Source organism: Schistocerca serialis, chromosome 2 (assembly GCF_023864345.2).
Source record: "Schistocerca serialis cubense isolate TAMUIC-IGC-003099 chromosome 2, iqSchSeri2.2, whole genome shotgun sequence".
In the NCBI taxonomy this organism is placed as follows: domain Eukaryota; kingdom Metazoa; phylum Arthropoda; class Insecta; order Orthoptera; family Acrididae; genus Schistocerca; species Schistocerca serialis.
In genome coordinates this window covers 714,138,588-714,160,529 of record NC_064639.1, presented here as the reverse complement: position 1 = coordinate 714,160,529, position 21,942 = coordinate 714,138,588, and the positions used below count along the sequence as shown (strand labels likewise).

The 21,942-nt window shown below is 38.7% G+C and overlaps 1 protein-coding gene across 1 annotated transcript in view; it reads left to right on the top strand.

The window, feature by feature from the left end:
• LOC126455676 (ATP-binding cassette sub-family C member 12-like) overlaps positions 1–21,942 on the top strand; it is a 518,625-nt gene that overhangs the window by 26,968 nt on the left and 469,715 nt on the right. Inside the window, exons 3-4 of the mRNA XM_050091443.1 lie at positions 6,267–6,413; positions 11,629–11,775. Coding sequence (XP_049947400.1) covers positions 6,267–6,413; positions 11,629–11,775 — 294 coding nt within the window. The remainder of the gene's footprint in view (positions 1–6,266; positions 6,414–11,628; positions 11,776–21,942) is intronic.

Here is a 21,942-nt window from a genome sequence, read left to right as displayed (position 1 = left end):
AAATTTTTTCTAGAAACTTTGTTCTTGGCAAGAGGTTGGCAGTGGCTATTCATCCTGGTGGACAGCTTGTTAGTAGTCATACAGACACAGTGTTTGCAACAGAGTTGGTAAATGACATGGTTGCTTTCACAGGTGGCCCAGCCTCTGATGAGGTAGGATAAGCCTGTGACAGAACTGGAGTAATAGTAGGAATCTGAGTCTGCCTGATCAATCATAATGTTTAATTTCAAGGGCTGGAAATATTTTGATAGCTAGATGATCAAGATTTTTCCACCATAGGTGTTTAGTTAAAATTACCACTGAATTACCATCACTAAATGGATAAAGCAAATATGAATTCCAATCATGGGATTTTCATAAGAATGCCCTCATACTTTACTAGATTCCTATAAAATTACTAATAATTTTTTGTTGATACCATGCAGCTTCTGATGTGACTGGTGTTTTCAACAAAATGCAGATTTCATAACAGTGATGTTGTTTCCTTCCAGTGTTGGGGGGTATGAGGTGAGGAAGGAATATAAATTTTCTCAGCTTCTGGAAATATGCATTTGAGAGATTTTGCATTAGCAGATGTTGGAATCACAGTCATTATTTGATGGCAGTTATTTTTAATGCTTAATAATAACTGTCTGTTACCTGTTCTGTGATTGTCTGTTGGAGAAAAGTCTCAGGAGACTGCATACTATCGGTGGTTTTGTGCAATATTTGCTGATCATTCTGTTATACCTTACATGCAAGAAAAAAATATTTTTAGCCAATAGCACATTAAAGATACATCAAGAACAGATAAATTTATTTGGCTCTATTTCCTAAAATGTAACATCATAAATGAGATGTTGGTTTATAAAAAAAAATACCTCATTTAAGATGCTGTCCTGGTACTGTTGGTAAAATTTGCAATTTAATTACTTCAGCTACAAGTTATCTGCAATAAGCATGGCATTGTGGATCACAGTTCCAACCAGTTAACTGAGGTGAAGTGATAATAGAGTCTTTTACTTCTGGGCATCACATTTTGTTTGAGAAAAGGTATAAAAACAAAGTATAAAAACTATGTGATTTCATCAGGTGTTGGCTGACTATTATTTTTTATACTGTGAATATATATACTTGCGAGTACCCAGCATGTGTTGCAACGCCATGCAAAGAAAGAAAATGTTTGTTTTTAAATTCTGTTTACTGGAGTACCTTTGGATACACAATATTTTTTGTTATTCCTTCTAACAATGGAAAGTTCAGAATGGAATAACAACTATATAGAAAGGATAGATTGCTACTCACCACTAGTCTGCCGCTCGTCGTCTCGCGGTAGCGTTCTCGCTTCCCGAGCACGGGGTCCCGGGTTCGATTCCCGGCGGGGTCAGGGATTTTCACCTGCCTCGAGATGACTGGGTGTTTGTGTTGTCCTCATCATTTCATCATCATCCAGGAAAGTGGCGAAATTGGACTGAGCAAAGATTGGATAATTGTACGGGTGCTGATAACCACGCAGTTGAGCGCCCAACAAACCGAACATCATCATCATCATCATCATCATACTCACCACTAAGAGAAGGCACTGAGTTACAGACAGTCACAAAGAAAAAGAATACTAAAAATTTATAAGCTTTTGGACAATGACCTTCCTCAGCAGTAGAACTCACACACTTTCGCACAACAACTCACACACACATGTGGCCACTGTCTCCAGGCTCTAAGGCACTACCGTGACTATATCTGAGGTGAGCAACAGTCTGCTGGGGTTGTGGTGGGGGTAAGCAGAAGACGTGGTGGAGAGGGGGTAGTAAGGTAAGGGTGGGGAAAGAGGTTAGTGCTGCCTGTTGGAATGTACAGAGAAATGGTGAGGGCAGGATAGGACTACTAAGTGCAGCATCAGGAGACTATGCTGGGGCAGGGATGGGGAAGGGGATGAGAGGGGAGAAAAGGAGAAAAAAAATAAAATGATTGTATGGCGTTTTTAATTGGGAGATCCCATTTGAGGTTGTTCAGCAGCCCAATGCAAGTCTTTTCGTTTGATGCCCCTTCTGCAACTTGTGCATCAATTGTGATGAAATGATGTTGAGGATGACACGTCACCCAAGTGGGTGAAAATCTCTAACATGGCCAGGAAATGACCCTGGTTCCCTTACTTGGCAGTTAGCCATGCTAACCACTCAGCTATGGAGGCAGATGAGAGAAGTACAGAAGTGATGGTATACAAGGCATACACTGAGGTGACAAGAGTCGTGGGATAGTGATTTGCATGTATGCAGATGGCAGCAGCATCATGTACAGAATGTATAAAAGGGCAGCACATTGGTGAAGCTGTTATTTGTACTCAAGTGAATCATGTGAAAATATTTCTGACATGATTATGGCCGCTCAATAGGAATTAACAGATTCTGAACGCAGATAGTAGTTGGAGCTAGACACATGAGACAATCCATGTCACAAATTGTGAGGGAATTCAATATTACAAGAACCACAGTGCCAAGAGTGTGCTGAGAACACCAAATTTCAGGCATTATCTCTCATCACGAACAATGCAGTTACTGACGGCCTTCACTTAATGACTCAGATCAGTGGCATTTGCATAGAGTTATCAGTGCTAACAGACAAGCAACACTGCATGAAATAACCACAGAAATAAATGTGGAACAGCTAATGAACATATCTCTTAGGACAATGGGTCTAAATTTGGAATTAAGGGGCTGTGGCGTCAGATGGCCGATGCGAGTGTCTTTCCTACAAGCATGGCATTGCTGCAGCTCTTCTCCTGGGCTCATGACCATTTTGGTTGGACCCTAAGTGACTGTTAAACTGTGGCTAGGTCAGTTGAGTCCCAGTTTGAGGTCTTAAGATCTGATGGTAGTGTTTGAGTGTGGCACAGACCCCAGAAAGCCATGGACCCAAGTTGTCAACAAGACACTGCACAAGCTGATGGGGGCTCCATAATGGTGTAGGCTGTGTTTACATCAAATGAAACTGATCATGGAATAGAAATGGTTATGTCAGCAACTTGGACACCACTTGCAACCATTCATGAATGAACTTCCTGTTCCCAAATAATGATGGAATTTTTATGGATGACAGTGCATCAAGTTACCAGACCACAGTTGTTCATGACTGGCCTGAAGAACATTCTGAACAATTGTACTGAATGATGCGGCCACCTAGATCACTTCACATGAATCCCACTGAACATTCTGAAAATTTGTCGGACATAATCGAGAGGTCAATTAATGCACAAAATCCTTCACTGGTAATAATGTTGCAATTATGGATATCTATAGAGGCAGCATGCCTCAATATATCTACAGGGGATTTCCAGTGACTTGTTGAGTCCATACTAAGTCAAGTTGCTGCACTACACTGGTCTGACACAATATTAGGAGGCATCCCAAGACTTCTGTCATCACATTTTATGTGTACTGTACTGGGAACTGGCAAGTGGATAGGCAGGTGGAGGACAGAGGCTAATCAACGTTGAGACCAGTTGTGATATTTGCTATTTTTGACTTCATTAAAACAGCAAATACGAGTAGTTAATACTTTCAGCCAGAAGGCAAATACTTGTTTATAAATAATGATTAATGTATAATGAGGCGTCGCATGGCGACGGTGGAATTTTCTAAATAATGTAATTCGTCGTCTTTGGGTGGCAATATAAACAGAAAAATACGGATAGATAAGCGATCCTTCACTATTTTGTTCGCTGGAGAACAAATGAAGCCTTGAGCGCTAAAAAGACTTGTACTGTTTTTCCCAAGTAAGACGGACGCAGATCTGTGGCAGTCTGATCTAATTTTTACTAAATGTATAAAAACGTGTATGTCTGAGTTGAGTGAAGTGTAAAGAACTGTTATAACTTACCGTGACGACGCACGAGCGACTCAAAGAAGACAATGGCTGTATAAAAGAGCGCTCAATGGACATGATACGGACATAAAAATCTACCGTCATTGTAGTACTAAGCTTAAGGTACGATATATGTTTTAGTTTATAATAATTTGTTCTGGGAATACTGAATCATTTAGCAGTGCTCATTCCTATCATCTCCTCAGTATTATTTTCATTTTAATTATGCATATTGCTAAGATTGCAGACATGGAGATCAGCAGTCCAATGTGCGTGTTACATTGATAAAAAGAAAACTGTTTTATTGTCTTCTTGCATCAGCTTTAATATTGAATTTCCCTTTTGTGTGATGTTACAGTTGTTTTTGTGCCCTTAAGAACTTTCTGGTCCCTTAGGAAATTGTTTTGTCGTAACAATAACTTCACAACCGGGTATGATCGTATCTACGATCATGAAGTAATTAGAAAGACGATAATGCGATTTCTTAATCAATAGCACGCTAGTTGTGACTGCCTCAAGCCATGCGAAACTGCAAGTAAAAAAAAACTATTCACATCTCATAATGCAATATTTTATAACAATGGTCAATCCATGATTCTTACGCCAATTGTGACTGATAAAACAGTAAGCTAAATCTCAATTTCCAACTTTCCATTGAATAACAACATCACTTTTATTTTGTAACATCACACAGTGAAAGGGGGGGGGGGGGATTTATTGAGAAAAGCTGTTGTTTGTGAGAAGAATTTAGATGGCACAGACTGCAAAGTGCACCACTTTTTGGGGGGGATTTATTCAGAAAAGCTGTTATTTGTGGAAAGAATTTAGATGGCACAGACTGCAAAGCACACCACTTTGGGTGACACTTTCAGCCACTTGTGTCTTGGTAACAGTGGGGCTTGGCAGAGAGTTTGTCAGTAGTCATACCAATGTAGATCACAATCCATTGGTTGCAGCTAAGTTTGTAAATCACATGGCTGCTTTAACAGATGGCCCTGCCTTTGATAGGTTAGGAGATGTTAGTTGCAGGACTCTAGGGGATGATATGGGAGGACATATGGTGCAGGTCTTGCATCTCAGTCTGTTGCATGGATATGAGCCACGAGGCAAGGAGTTGGAAGCAAGGGTGGAGTAGGAACAGACAAAGATATTGTGTATTTTGTGTGGGCAGTGGAATACCATTGTGGAAGGGGTGGGGAAGATATCCTCATTTCAGGGTGGGATGAGACATAATCAAAACCCTGCTAGAGAATGTGATTTAGTTGCTGCAGTCAAGAGTGGTACTGAGTCATGAAAGGAGAGCTCCTTTGTGGCTGAATGGTGGATATGTGGGGGATGATAGGTGACTGGTGAGACAAGACATGGGAGATCTCTTCTGAACAAGGATAGAAGGGTAATTTCAGTCTGTGAATGAATGCTCAGTGAAACCCTTGGTGTATTTGGAAAAGTGCTATTCATCAATAAAGATGTGAAAGTCAAGCATGGCTGTGCTGTATAGAATGAAATGGGTGGCAGCTGCCGAAGTGGAAGTATTGTTGGTGGTTGGTACATTTGATGTGGACAGAGGTACTGACGTAGCCATCCTTTAGTTGGAGGTCAACATCAAGGAAAGTGGTTTGTTAGGCTGAGAAGGCCCAAGCAAAGCAAAGCAAATAAGAGAGATGTTGGGGCTCTGGAGAAGTGTGGATAGGATGTCATCACATTTGATCCAGACCATAAAGTTGTCCTCAATGAATCTGAACCATGTGAGGGGTTTGGGATTTTATTAGGAAGGATTTCTGTAGATACCCCATAAATAGGTTAGTATAGATTGGTGCCAATCCATAGATTTGTTTGTAGAGTTTTAGATTGTGATGTTTGATACTGAAATGTGTAGCAGGACTCTGCAATAGGAAAATGACTAAGTGCTTTCTGAAGTCAACAGTTAAGAGACATTTTCTCTCTATGTAGTCTACTAACACTGAAATTAAATGTGTTATTTGTCAGGAAAATCTTCATTGTAATAGATTTTTGTAAGATTTCAACTACATGGAAGATATGGACTTATGACTGTTTATGGTAAGTTCACTACCAGTTCATTTATATGAATATACTTCCACTTAAGTTCATCATAAAAGCTGATTCACAGGCAAAGAGAAGAGATTTTTCCTTCACATTATAATTATTAAGTACAAAATTATTAAGTTGATTTATAATCAGTGTTACAAACTTCCCACTTTTCACAGATACTTGTTTTTAAATAGTATTTCTTACAAATATAAGAGTTCATAAAATTTACACTTTCTTATTGTTTCAACAAATTTTGAAACAGAAAATGTTTATATCATGAGGCAATATACAAGACAAAAATAAAAAAATTGATAAGTTGGAACTTTTATATGTGATAATTAGTTCTAAGAAGTTAATGAGTGATGCTTGTGTTGCAGGGTCAGAGAAACAGATAGTCATGATTCATCAAGCATTACTCTCATGGCTCCTACAGCCACACTGGAAACGACATACACTCACAAATCAGCCTTCAAACGATATTCTGCATCTTTTCGGAGTTTGATACCAATAAGAAAGAAGCCAAGGTAATATAAATATCAAATAGGTTATTGTAAGGCAGTGGAAAGAAATGTAGATCTAAGAAACTACTAGTGGTTTAGCTTTCTTTTTAAATTAATGATTTTGTGATTTTTCAGCTACTCTATTGAAACTCAATAATGTACAAGGGTAATCCCAAAATAAAGGCCTTGAAAGTGTTGGAGACATAGAAAAATGGTTTGTACAGTTGTTGGTCAGACTATTGTGATCTGTGCTACCCCCACTCCTAAACAAGTATATGCATGCCTTGCTGGAATGCTCAGTCTTGGCTTGGTGTCCATTGAGAATAAAGCCACCATTGTCTGTTACCACAAAGTGTAAATTTCATGCAGTTATTTTGGAACACCACAGTTAGATGCTTTTGATGTTGTTCTGGCAAGGCTGAGGAAACCAGAATATCATCCAGATACACAAAGCAAAAGGAGAGACTGTGTAATATGGAGTCTATAAACCTTTGGCAAGTCTATGTGACATTTCAGAGGCAGAATATCATGAAATACTCTCGTATAAAATGGATGGGGTGATTATGGCTGTCTTCAGTATGACTGCCTGTGCTACTGGGATCTGAGTGCATCCTTTGGCACAGTCTAGGACACTGAATAAGGTTGCACCACTTAATGCATAATTTTTTCATCCTTTCTCACAGCCATAGACTTTGTTTCCATGCTATATTGTGATTCACCCACCGCATTTGTCGGTCAGGCAGAGGCACTGTGCTGGCATCTTGTGCAAGTGCAATGTCCAAATTTGGTGTAGTCAGCAAGTGTGTGCCACTGATTCAAGTGTTGGTGGCCCTAACCTCGACTGTCTCAATTGTTATGAAAGGTGTTCTATCTTATTTACTGCTGTAGACTGCTCACTGCAGTCTTCCAATTCTGTGCTGTGGGATGGTGACTTCTGCTTCTTCCTTGCTTCACCCCTGCCGCTCAAAGCTCAAGCCAATTCTTCTTAAGATGTGGCTTGCTAGTTCTTTTAGGAGGAAGTCCCGTCTTTTGTACTCTGAGGCATCTTACTTCTTAGTAAAGGTACTCAGCCAGGAATTGAAGCCTGGACCTCACACCTGACATGTATTTTAGGTGCCATAATGGGGTGTATTTTGCAACTTATTTACTTAGCTCTCACTCAGATTAGAGATGACATGGGATTTGAGGTCATCCATTTCTTGGTACATAAGCAGCTATGTATAAGAGTGAAATGAGAGGTAGATATAGATATGATAGGGAAATGAGACTGTGCATTTCCTGACTGGTCTCCTTCTTCACTTGTTAACAATGAACTTGCAGAAGTGCATGGGCACTAATTTATAACTTTAGTGAGTGTTGACTATAGATGATGCTTACTATATTCTGCAGTCAATTACCACAACAAATGACCAACCCAGCCTATAACTTTGTTAATATTTGGGTATTCACAGTAACTTATGGTACTAAAGACCATGAACCACAGAAGTGCCAGATTATGTTGCTCTAATCAAACCCTTCGATTCAAGTACTTGTCACAGTGAAAGTGACATACAGACTTAGGCACATGTAGACAAATGTATGATGGAAACCAATAACCCTAGTCCAGAGGTACATCCAGTCAAACTTTGCAACTCTGCCTTACTTAATGTTTGATTCCCTCCATATATGGCATTTGGGTTGTTTACTTACAGACAGGACATGACAGTGTTGCTTTTTACCTTCAAATTCTCATCAGTGAGCATGAAATCAGCAGTTTCTCCATGCATATGATGTCTTAATGGATTGGCAAAAGCTGCTTGCCCTGTATGTCTCTATCTAAGTTACAAGACATGTAACTAATCTTTGTTGTTAATATTCATTTGTCTGGCAACTTTTCAGGATTCAATCATTACACTGGTATTTTACTGCATATTAATTTTGCTGTAACCTGTATAACTTCTCTTTTAACATTCAATCCTATTTGCCTTGTTGATCTGAAGGTGGCTGGTTAACTGTAGAAACTGGTGATTTCATACTGAAATTGTATATCATTGTACCTCAAAATTAATTATTTTCAAAACCCCCAGCTTTTCCTAGTGTCCATGTAAAATATGTCACTGTTTTAGTTAGTGCAAAGGGAAGTGCTTCATGCTACTAGAAAGATGTCTTTAATTTAATTGTTCATGAAAGTTTTCACCACCTTCCACAAATTCCTATTTCTTGCATTCCTTTTTCAGTTTGGAGGTTAACATTTTACCTGAAAGTGTGAAAATTTTACAGTGGTCATTTGCCTGCACGTATAGTAGGAGAACTTACAAGGAGTCTAAGAATTAATAAAAAAAGTACCAAAGGACAAAGATTTGTTCAAAGGTTCAGAGAAGTCAGCTTGTAAGGAACTGCACACATAATTTATGAATTCAAATCATGTGCACATTCAGTCTGTCATTACCGTATTTACTCGAATCTAAGCCGCACCTGAAAAATGAGACTCGAAATCAAGGAAAAAATTTTTTCCCGAATCTAAGCCGCACCTGAAATTTGAGACTCGAAAATCAAGGGGAGAGAAAAGTTTTAGGTCGCACCTCCAAATAGAAACAAAGTTCGCCTAGTTGTAATATGAGACACAATTTAGGTCGAATGAATGACGATACAGCTGCAGTAGTTTGGTTCGAGTCGTAAGCTTAGCAGTTATGGTTTACCAGGTAGCCATTGCTACGCGTCACGCGCTCCGTCGTATTTATACGGATATCCTTCCTTTTTCAAGTGCTTCGTCTGGTTTGAATTGATTGCTTATTTTTCTTTGATCTGATAAGTGCCGTTCTCATTGTTATAGGTGTTAACGTCACTCTAAGCTGAAAATGCATTACTGTACTGTGTCATGCATTGTTTGTCGCATTCTGATAGTGCGTGTTTACGGCCTGTCGCCGCTCGCGGCGTGGCTTGCTTTTGTGCGCGGTACCGCCGCTTACAAATAAAAAATAGAGAGGAGTCGTCTCATTAGCGAAACATTTGTTGTTACTTACACTACTTCTTTCTTTGATAATGATCAACAAGAACCAAATAATAGATTGCGTATGATAGATGATGTTCTGAACGAAATTTTAGCGAAAATTTTTCTCCGTTTGAAAATCTTTGCAGGCGCCTCTTTAGTTCATTACATTCTGCACAGAAATTAGAGTCATCTTAGATTTAAAAATCTAGTCAGTTGCCGTGCTTCATTTCAGACTGTATCACTATCAGGCATAGGCAGACAGGATATAAATGAGATAGTAGCAAACACGAAACAATACATGGCAAAATGTTTATATTCGTATTAATTTTATGGCGAAGAGAATACTACATGTGATTCACAATTCATAAAAGCTCCTATTAGCAACCATCTCTTCTCACAGGTAGAAAAAAATTCAGAACGTAGAGTTGGCCATATTGACAAACATCCCAAACAGTCTTGCCAGTCGGATTTTCGTAGTACATTGAAATGCTGCTACATTCGAAGATCAACAATACAGAATTTGTATTTACTTCGTTGGATAATGTACCAAAACGCAGTGGTCGAAACTCTGGGCGGAGGAAAAAGGCTCGTCTTCCACTTTTTTTTTTTATTTATTTACTGACGCAGAGATTTTGGTACCAGTATTTATCTTTGTGCCCTACAAAGCATGCCTGTGTGGCGCAACATATATTCGGCACCCACTAACATTTTTCAGAACTCCCGCTTGCTTTGTACTCGATTCTAAGCCGCAGGCGGTTTTTTAGATTACAAAAACCGGAAAAAAAGTGTGGCTTAGATTCGAGTAAATACGGTACTTACCACACTGTACTGCAGTCTGGGAGTTGCATTTTGGTAGGGTATGTTACTTTTTGTCAATAATCGAAATAAATAAATGTGTGATAACAATTTGGGCTTTTCAACTTCAGACACACAACATACACTGATCAACCAGAACATTATGACCACCTACCTAATAGCTGGTTTGTCCACTTTTTTTGTGGATAACAGTCGCAATGCATCATGGCATGGAAACAGTGAGGCCTTGGTAGGCTGCAGGAGAGAGTTGGCTCCACATCTGCATGTGCAAGTCACCTAATTCCCATAAATTCTGGGGAGTGGGATTATGAGCTCTAACACCGTGTTCGATTGAGTTCCAATCTGGTGAGATGGGGGGCCAGCACATCAATTGGAACTTGCCACTGTGCTCCTGAAAACACTCCATCACACTCGTGGCCTTGTGACATGGCACATTATCTTGTTGATAAATGCCACTCCCATGAAGGGGTGTATGTGGACTGTAACCAGTGTATGATATTCCTTGGCTGTCATGGTGTCTTGCATGAGCTCCATTGGACCCATGGATGCCCATGTAATTGTTTCCCAGAGCATAATGGAGCCACCACCAGCTTGACTCCATCCCACAGTACAGAAAAGGAGCTGTCCCCTGGAAGAGGAAGGATTTGTGCCCTCCCTTTGGTGTATGAAGAAGATGTCAGAATTCATCAGACCATGCAACGCTTTGCCACTATGCCAATGTCCAGTGCCAATGGTCACATGCCCATTTCAGCTGTAGTTGCTAATGTCGTGGCGTTAACAATGGCACAATGTCGGCTGCAGAGGCCCCTCATTAGGATTGTTTGGCACATTGTGTGTTCAGACACACTTGTACTCTGCCTAGCATTAAAGTATGATCTGAGTTCCACCACAGCTCACGACCTGTTCTGTTTTACCAGTCTGTCCAGTCTATTGACATCCGATATCTGTTACGAGGGGTGGCTGCCCAAGACCATGATGTCTGGATGTGGTTTTGCCTGGGTTTTGCCTAGTGTTGAAGGCACTCACCATAGGACTCCTCTAACACCCAGCAAGTTGTGCAGTTTCCAAAATGTTCATGCCAAGCCTCCAGGACACCATAATCTGCCCTTGATCAAACTCAGATAGTTCGTGTGTTTTCCCCATTCTACACACAGGCAGCGCAGTCACTGATACCAAATGCACCATGCATGTGTCTCAACAGCAATAATTCCTTGTCATGTGATGCTACTATTGCCTGAATGGGTTTATGTCAATAGTGGTCAGTGGTCATAATATTCTGGCTGATCAGTGTATAGTAAAATACTACATGTTGTGTATGTGTGTGGTGTCCAATTTGGATTAAGATCAGCTATAAAATTGGATTTTTATATTCTGGACCCTAGCCAGATTTATTAAAAATAGAAAAAAAACCTAATCTCACATTTTAAAAAATATTTCTGATCTGTTATTCAGGGTTGCTGAGCGACTGCCTGTGGATAAAATTGGTCTTATATCAATGATATCATTCCAATGGGTAACACCATTTCTGTTGAAGGCACAGAAAGCACTGGCTTTACAGACAGTGTCTGCAGAGGATTCAAGTAAAAAAATGGGAGAAAGGTATTTCACAATAGAATTTTTAATTGTTTATTTATTGTAATTCACATATACACATAGACATTTGCAAATTCAGAACAAAATATACACTTGTAGAAGGTAAAAACTGGTTTCAATTTTAAGACTTTCTGTGTGCAGTACTGGGAGTAACACCTCTTGAAGGTAGGTGCTGTTTTGCCCCTCTGACTATCTGTGAAATTTTCTGCATCAACTATTTTAAATTTAACTGTTTTATAAATGAATTCTGTGCTCTTTTTGAAGAAATATTTCCCAAGAAATGGGTCAGAAACAGTGCTTCCAATTCTGTAAGCAAGCCTTGGATTACAAAAGGTATAAAACAGTCATGTAAAACCAAAAGGGAAACTTATGCTGCAATAAGATTCTGTAAAGATGTAGAAAAATGGGAACACTATAGAATATACTGTAAAATTTTGAAGAAACTAATACAGAAATCAAAAGCCCTTTATTATGAGAAGAAAATAGATAATTCTAATAATAAAATAAAAGCAATTTGGAGCATTGTAAAAAAAGAAACAGGAAGAGATGCAACAAGTAAAGAAGATATAAATAATATCAGATATGAAGGTATCCTAATAGATAACCCCAAAAGGGTGGCTGAGATTTTTAATAAACACTTCCTATCAGTATCTCAACAGATTGGTTGCAAGCCCGATGTTGATGAAGCTGTAACTCTTTGTCAAGCTGTATATTCTAACACAATTTCAGAAATGCACCTTAATCCTGTCACTGTAGAAGAAATTCAAAAAATCATCATGTCTCTAAAAAGTACGAATTCTGCAGGGGTTGATAATATATCTAGTAATTTATTGAAATATTCTTGTGTGTGGATAAGGGACATTCTCTGTCATATTTTCAATGCTTCCCTTCAGAAAGGTGTTGTTCCCAGTAGACTTAAGTATGCCATTGTGAAGCCCCTGTACAAAAAGGAGGATAAAGCTGAACTAACTAACTATCGACCTATCTCTTTGCTGACAGCTTTCTCCAAAATTCTAGAAAAGCTAATACATGTAAGAATTACTGATCATCTCATGAAGAATGGAGATCTCAGCAAAAGCCAGTTTGGCTTTCAAAAGGGCCGTTCAACAGAAGACCCAGTCTACGCACTTGCAAATGAAGTTCTAGAAACCCTTAATGAAAAAATGCTAGCACTTGGTGTCTTCTGCGATTTATCCAAAGCGTTTGACTGTGTTGATCACCAGATTCTCTTGCAAAAAGCAAAATTAGTAGGAATAAGTGGTGTTGCAGGCAATTGGCTACAGTCGTACCTCCAAGACAGAAAACAAAAAGTTGTGTTGAATAGCTCGGGTGGAGTATGTGACACTTCCTCAGATTCTGAATGGAGTTCCATTACATGTGGAGTGCCCCAGGGCTCAATTCTTGGGCCACTATTATTCCTGATTTTTATAAATGATCTACCATCATGTACAAGCCTGCCGTGTAAATTTACATTATTTGCTGATGATACCACAATTTTTATGAGCAGTAGAACAGTCAACAATCTTGAGGAACTCAGTAATCACATACTCTCAGATATGGTTAATTGGTTCAAGGTGAATGGTCTCTCATTAAATTCCAGTAAGACCAGCTTTATTCAATTCTGTACAAAAACAGAAAAAGAGAGAGAGATAAGTGTGACATGTGGTAATCAACCAATAGTCAGAATGGAAACAACAAAATTTCTTGGAGTGCACATTGACAAGAAAATGAACTGGTCTTCACATATTATTGATCTCTGTAAGAGGCTTAGCTCTGCTACCTATGCTTTACGGGTTGTCACTACATGTGTTGAACCTAACACTGCAAAAGTGGCCTATTATGGCTATTTTCATTGTCTCATTGAGTACAGAATTATTTTTTGGGGCAACCAGCCATTAGCAAGGAAAGTGTTCATTGCACAGAAGCGAGCTTTAAGAATTATATGTAGATTGCGCCCAAGAGACTCTTGTAGAAATAGTTTTCGTAATCTTAAAATATACACAACTACATGCCAATATATTTTTTCTCTCATGTGTTTTGTTTGTAAAAATATAGATATATTTCAACCAAATAGTAATTATCATGAGCATAACACACGGAGGAAGAATGACATACACAGTGAACTCAGAAATTTGAGCTTGGCACAAAAGGGTGTCCATTACACTGGAGCAAAACTCTTCAATGCTCTTCCTCCCGAAATAAAGACAAAGATTCATAACAATAACGAGTTTAAGAAAGCACTAAAAATATTTCTGCTAGAAAAAGCTTTTTACAGTCTAGATGAATTTTTAACTAAATAAATTGTAATATTTTAATATTATATAATATAAGTTGACATAATGCCACTACGAATTTTATTTAACCTGAGATCTGTATCTGTGTGTGCTCCGTATCTGTTTTCTGTAGTGTTTTAATAATTCTAAGAAAATATGTATTTTCTTTTTCTATATTGCTGCCCAAAGAATTTACTGTATAAGTTTTTATATAATTATGTACTCAAATTTCTGTATATGCTATAAGATTATCAGACTGTATTTGTAAAAAACTGACTCGTTCCACGTCCTTGTGTATTCAACACAGTTGACCTACGGAACACGAAATAAATCAAATCAAAAATCAAATCAAGTGCTTGTCCAGCAAAGCAGGGTAGGGAAAGTGCAGCTGCAGCTTAGATCTCAGATCCTAGGTCTGCCTTTGGCAATTTCATGTATTTCTTGTTAGTAACTGACTAAGAAATTATGATCTGCCACATACTACTTCATACTGAGCATTTTTACTATTTCAACTAATTTTAGAGAACAATATAAACTGTCATTACACCAAAAAAGCTATGAACATTAACATCAGTATGGGTTGGGATAGACTGCTACTCATCTTGTATAGAAGACACTGACCATGAGTGGCAGTCAGGCACATTTAAAAGTAGACTAAGCTACTGTCCAAAGTCCTTCATTTGACTTAGAAGCACACACACAACTCACACACTCATGGCCACAGTTGTCTCCAGGTGCAATTGGACCTCAGTGCCTGGAGATAACAGTGGCCAAGTGTGTCTGTGTGTGTGGCACGGGGGTTGTGTATTTTCTGAAATATGATAAAGAGCTTTGTCTGACATCTCAGTCTAGTTTTAAATGTGCTTGTCTGCCTCACGATGCCTCTTATATATGGCGAGTAGCAATCTATCCTAATATATTTTGTTACTTTTCCAGCTGAGATTTTGCAGTGTTTGGCTAAGTTATGAACATTAATGTTTACTGAAATACATATCTCCTAGTTCAAATATTCTGCCAAATTATGCAAGAAGTGGCAAGTAATTATTATGTGCTTTGTTTCTGAATTCCAGAGATGTCCAGTTATGAGTTTTATATAATATTCATACTACACCAATCTTTAGAATAAATAATTGTTTTGTCCTGTCCTGTTCTTTATTCAGTTTCTTTTGTATGCAAATTTCAGCTTTCACCTTTGCTTGGGTAACCACTTGCAAGGTGTCTACCTGCACTATCCATTAAGATGTCAGAGTCTCAGTCATAAAGTCTTGTAGAATATTTGGAAATTGATTTCTAGGAATTGTGTAAATGATGTTCACTACATAGATTTCCAAGTGACTTGTCTGTTTTCCACATTTATTGCCATTACAAACATTGTGATTCTCATATGGGGCTCCCTGGAAGTTGAATGTTTGCTAGATGAGATGGACATAGATGGCCATCAGAGGGCATAAATCCACTTGCATAATGAACATGCCACTTATCTCATGATGTAAGTAGTAAAATACTACCACCATGTGAACAGTCAATCAGTTGAGTACTCCCGTCTGATACTGTCAGTTACTATCATCACTGTACTGCAGACTATTAAATAACAACCTCACTTGGCACATGGTCTTTCCCTCTGGTTATGATTCGGGTTGTAACTCCCTTTGCTCTTGGCCTGTTAACATCATTGTGGTGAAGGATCTGCTTTGTGTCTTATTGTTGTGTAAGTTGCTTTGGAGTTGTCCTAGCCTGTGTCTCCTCCACTATGAGGCAGTAGTGCTTAGCTTGACTATCATTTGGTGATGTGTTTGCTTCTGCAGGTAGCCCTTCTGCCTTGCAGCATCACCTATTTTTCTCCTGGGTTCTGATGCATGCACTCTTATATAGCTACTCATGGATACAGAAATGATGACCAAGTCAAGTTCACAACACATGTTTTTATGCAAGCAGATAGCTTCACATGTCCATTTCACTACGCACAGATGTGGCATTAACAACATAATCACTGCCGTAAGTCGCAATCCTTTTAGACATGGTATTAACAGGACATAGAGACTGTATGTTATGTAAACAGTGTGCAAACTCAAGTTTTTGTGACAGCCACTGAGATGAATAAACATTAACTGCATAAAACACAATACCAATCAGAAGTAAACACCATCAATCAATTCAAAAGAATTGACATAGTACATCAAATCCTCCATGCGTACCTGCTGATCATATATACACTGTCACAATACCTAATAGAAATATTAAATGTGAACTACACAATAAGCACAACTCGGGCTAACCATGATTTCTTGATATTTCTCATAGGTGTTGTGCTAATGTTAGCTGGTCCAGACAGAAAATTGTGTTTGGTGTCTAACTATTTAATAATTGGCATTTGAATGTATTGTGGTTTCAAAAACTATGTAATCATTTGAAAACCGGAAGATTATAATTTGCTAAGTTGGATATTCTATAAGTATTAAGAGTAATTTAGTTTATGGAATATATTGTGGGTTAAGTGAATTAGAAAAGTTAATGAGACCATTTTATGTATTCTCATTGGGAAAACCCCATTTATAAGTACAAGTGGTGTACTGAAAACTATGATGAAGTATGAAAAAATCTTAATTAATGGCCTAATTAATCAGTGAAGTATGTAATCTGGTGCACAAAAAACATGTTGACAAAAGTATAATGGTAAAGGTCAGAATCAGAATCTAATAAGCACGTAGACAAAATCTGCAATGGTCTAAGATAAATCAAAATACTTTTTATGGGGAAGTCAGTATGTCAGTCTTCCTAAGAGTGGTGTCAGTGTGAACAGAGCTGGTAATTAGTTCACTAGAAATTTACTCTTGAGTGTTGTGTTAAGAAGTTTAGTTATCCATATTTAAAAAAAAAAAAAAAAAAAAAAAAAAAAAAAAAAAAAAAAAAAAAAAAGTTTTCCATGAAAACTATCTACAGCATGAGAATCAGCACATTATAAAGAGACTGAATCATAAATCCAAATGATACTCATTCTAGTTAATGTTTTAAAATACTATTCATATGTTACATGTACACTGCCTAGGTAACTTTATCAAACATGGACTAATGAATACAGCAAAAATTATTAGTTTTTGTGCAATAAGAGCAAATGGGTGGTTCCAGCTTGCTGTATTTCATCACCCTGCATTGAGTTATATGCACAGGTATTAATAAATAGCTGACTGAGTAATTCAGTGGCAGATGACTTAAACATTTTTCAAAACTATAATAAATAATGATAATTTAAATAATGTGACAATTAGAACTTCTCAGATGTGAATGCTGCCAGAACTTTTGCTGGTTATCATCATTATACAGAATATTTCAAAAATGCTTTTAAAAACTTTGGGGACATGTTTCTTGCACCTGAACAAGAAAAAAGTTCATATAAATGTATGTCTGAAAATCCTCTGTCTTTTAGTTAGAATGAAAGTTGACATTCTATGGATTTCCAAGTACACCCCAACAACTGCACTTACCTATGCACCTGTTTGTCTCATTCTAACCCAAATGGTGTTCTGTTTGCCAGGGAAACTTGTTTACATTCCTCATGCATCTGTCTTCAATGGGTCAATTATGTACATGTACTACAGGTAGTGAGTTAACTGAAAGTGCACTGCTCAGACGTGGGAGGATATTCATTTCGTGAGGAGGCAGATACATGTTTGTTTGCATTTGTGTGTGTGTGTGTGTGTGTGTGTGTGTGTGTGTGTGTGTACACAAAGCTGCACAGCTTTATTGGGTGATGTTTCCAGATTGAACACCGAGCGGGGTGGCGCAGTGGTTGGACACTGGACTCGCATTCGGGAGGACGACAGTTCAATCCCGCGTCCGGCCATCCTGATTTAGGTTTTCCGTGATTTCCCTAAATCACTCCAGGCAAATGCTGGGATGGTTCCTCTGAAAGGGCACGGCCGACTTCCTTCCCAATCCTTCCCTAATCTGATGAGACCGATGACCACGCTGTCTGGTCTCCTTCCCTAAACCAACCAACCAACCAACCAGATTGAAGACAGCCATGTCATCCAACCTTTGGTGCTGTGTACCATTACACTGCCAAGACAGGATCCATAACACCACAAGCTAATGATTGAAAGAGACTACATCCTCCTTGCGTGTTTTACCAGGAAGAGTATGTTCTATGGGCTGTCGAAGAAGAGACAGGTATCAGCACAAGACAAGTGGCCCTGGCATGCAGCAACATACAGAGTTATTACAAATGATTGAAGCGATTTCACAGCTCTACAATAACTTTATTATTTGATATATTTTCACAATGCTTTGCACACACATACAAAAACTCAAAAAGTTTTTTTAGGCATTCACAAATGTTCGATATGTGCCCCTTTAGTGATTCGGCAGATATCAAGCCGATAATCAAGCTCCTCCCACACTCGGCGCAGCATGTCCCCATCAATGAGTTCGAAAGCATCGTTGATGCGAGCTCACTGTTCTGGCACGTTTCTTGGTGGAGGAGGTTTAAACACTGAATCTTTCACATAACCCCACAGAAAGAAATCGCATGGGTTAAGTTGGGAGAGCGTGGAGGCCATGACATGAATTGCTGATCATGATCTCCACCATGACCGATCCATCGGTTTTCCAATCTCCTGTTTAAGAAATGCCGAACATCATGATGGAAGTGCGGTGGAGCACCATCCTCTTGAAAGATGAAGTCGGCGCTGTTGGTCTCCAGTTGTGGCATGAGCCAATTTTCCAGCATGTCCAGATACACGTGTCCTGTAACGTTTTTTTCGCAGAAGAAAAAGGGGCCGTAAACTTTAAACCGTGAGATTGCACAAAACACGTTAACTTTTGGTGAATTGCGAATTTGCTGCACGAATGCGTGAGGATTCTCTCCCGCCCAGATTCGCACATTGTGTCTGTTCACTTCACCATTAAGAAAAAATGTTGCTTCATCACTGAAAACAAGTTTCGCACTGAACGCATCCTCTTCCATGAGCTGTTGCAACCACGCCGAAAATTCAAAGCGTTTGACTTTGTCATCGGGTGTCAGGGCTTGTAGCAATTGTAAACGGTAAGTCTTCTGCTTTAGCCTTTTCCGTAAGATTTTCCAAACCGCCGGCTGTGGTACGTTTAGCTCCCTGCTTGCTTCATTCGTCGACTTCCGCGGGCTACGTGTGAAACTTGCCCGCACGCGTTCAACCGTTTCTTCGCTCACTGCAGGCCGACCCATTGATTTCCCCTTACAGAGGCATCCAGAAGCTTTAAACTGCGCATACCATCGCCGAATGGAGTTAGCAGTTGGTGGATCTTTGTTGAACTTCGTCCTGAAGTGTCGCTGCACTGTTATGACTGACTGATGTGAGTGCATTTCAAACACAACATACGCTTTCTCGGCTCCTGTCGCCATTTTGTCTCACTGCGCTCTCGAACGCTCTGGCAGCAGAAACCTGAAGTGCGGCTTCAGCCGAACAAAACTTTATGAGTTTTTCTACGTATCTGTAGTGTGTCGTGGCCATATGTCAATGAATGGAGCTACAGTGAATTAATGAAATCGCTTCAATCATTTATAATAGCCCTGTACAATCAGTACTTTCTCTGTGCAGTAGTATGTGATGTCACTAATGACAGTGTCACTACAGCAGAGTTACTAAACACAGATTTCCAAAACTCCTTCACAAAAGAAGACCAAATAAATTTTCCAGAATTTGAATCTAGAACAGCTGCCAACATGATATCTGTGTTGTAATGAAGCAGCTTAACTCACTTAATAAGTCGTATGCCATTCAGGTTCCTTTCAGAGTATTCTGAAAAAGTAGCTCCATACTCTGCAGTAATATACAACCACTCACTCAACAAAAGGTCCTTACTTAAGGATCACAACTCTCACCAATACCCAAAAAAGGAAATAGAAGTAATCCACAGAATTACAGATCCATATCACTAATGTAAATTTTCATTAGGATTTTGAAATATATACTGTGTTCAAACATTATGACTTACCTCAAAGAAAATTATTTATTGACAGATAGTCAGCATGAATTCAGAAAATATTGTTCTTGTGAATCACAATAAATAGTGAGTGCTATTGACAGGGGATGTCAAGTTGACTCTTTATTTTTGGATTTCCAGAACGCTTTTGACACTGTTTCTCACAAGCAACTTCTAATCAAATAGTGTGGCCATGTAGTATCACATCAGTTGTGTGACTGGATTCATGATTTCCTTTCAGAAAGGTCACAGTTCATACTAACTGACAGAAAACCATCAAGTAAAACAAATGTAACATCTGGCATTCCCCAAGCAAGTGTTACAGGCCCTCTGCTGTTCCTGATATACATAAACGACATACAAGACAATCTGAGCACTCCTCTTAAATTGTTTGCAGATGTCATTTACTGTCTTCTAAGGTCATCAGATGAGCAAAACCAATCACAAAATGATTTAGGCAAGATATCTGTGTAGTGAAAAAAATGGGAAATGTCTCTAAATAATGAAAAGTGTGAAGTCATTCACATGAATATTAAAAGAAATCTGCTAAATTTCAGTTACAAAATAAACCACACAAATCTAAACGCTGTAAATTCAACTAAGTAATTAGGGATCACAATTATGAATATTGGGGTACATTGGAATGATCGCATAGATAAAATTTTGGGGAAGGCAAATCAAAGACTGTGATTTATTGGCAGAACACTTAAAAAGTCCAACAGGTCTACTAAAAGAGACTGCTCACACCACACTTGTCCATCCTCTTCTGGAGCATTGCTGTACAGTGTGGCATCTGCATCAATTGGGACTGTTGGAGGACATCAAAAAAGTTCATTGAAGGGCAGCTCATTTTGTATCATCACAAAATAGGAGAGAGTGCCAGGAACATGATACATAAACTGGAATAGCAATTATTAAAACAAAGGCATTTTTCATTGTGTCAAGATTTTCTCATGAAACTTCAATCACTAAATTTCTCCTCTGAATGCAAAAATATTTTATTGGCACCCATCTACATTGAGAGAAATGATCATCATAATAAAATAAGAGAAATCAGAGCTTGCACTGAAAGATTTAAGTGCTCATTTCTTCCACATGCCATTTTAGAGTGGAACAGTAGAGAAACAGCTTGAAGGTGATTTGATGACCCCTCTGCCAGGTAATTAACAATGAATTACAGAGTAATAGTGTAGATGTAGATCTAGATGTAGATGTACATCTCCAAATTCAGCATGGGTGATAATTCACAAGCAAACTCCTGTATCAGTATCATTCTCAATGTGTGCAGTGGCTTATGGCTGCCAATTGCCCACCAAAACAGATGTTTTGCCAATGGTTTGTTGCAAACACTGCCAAGCTATTGTCTTGTCTCTTCAGTTTTATTTTCAGACAATGCAAGGTTGGGAAGAGATGGAATAACGAATATTCACAACCAACACATATGGACCAATCTTAATCATCATGCTACAGTACAGGCTACAATATCAGCATGAGCTTAAGATTATTCTGTGGGCTGGAATTGTAGCTTATTGTCTGGTAGGACTATACATTCTCCCAGCACATCATATGAGTGACTTTATTCAGAACATCCTCCAAGACCTACTAAAAAATATTCCCCTGCAAATGACAAGAAACATGTGATTTGTGTGTGTGATGAAGTTCTAGCGCATTTCAGTCTCAGTGTTCAGGATGAATTGGCTAGTATCTACCATGACTGATGGATAGGTACAAGAGGACCAGTTCCCCATATATCAAGAATTTGGATTATTGTCTCTGGGGGCATCTTAAACAGTTGGTCTATACAACAGAGCACCTGCATGCAGAAACTTTCATTGACGTGTCATCGAAGCCTACGAAACAATTCAAAACTATCAGTGAATATTTGAAAGGATGTGGCAGTTTGTGATTCAATGATAACATGCTCCTTTAGAAGCAAGAGGAG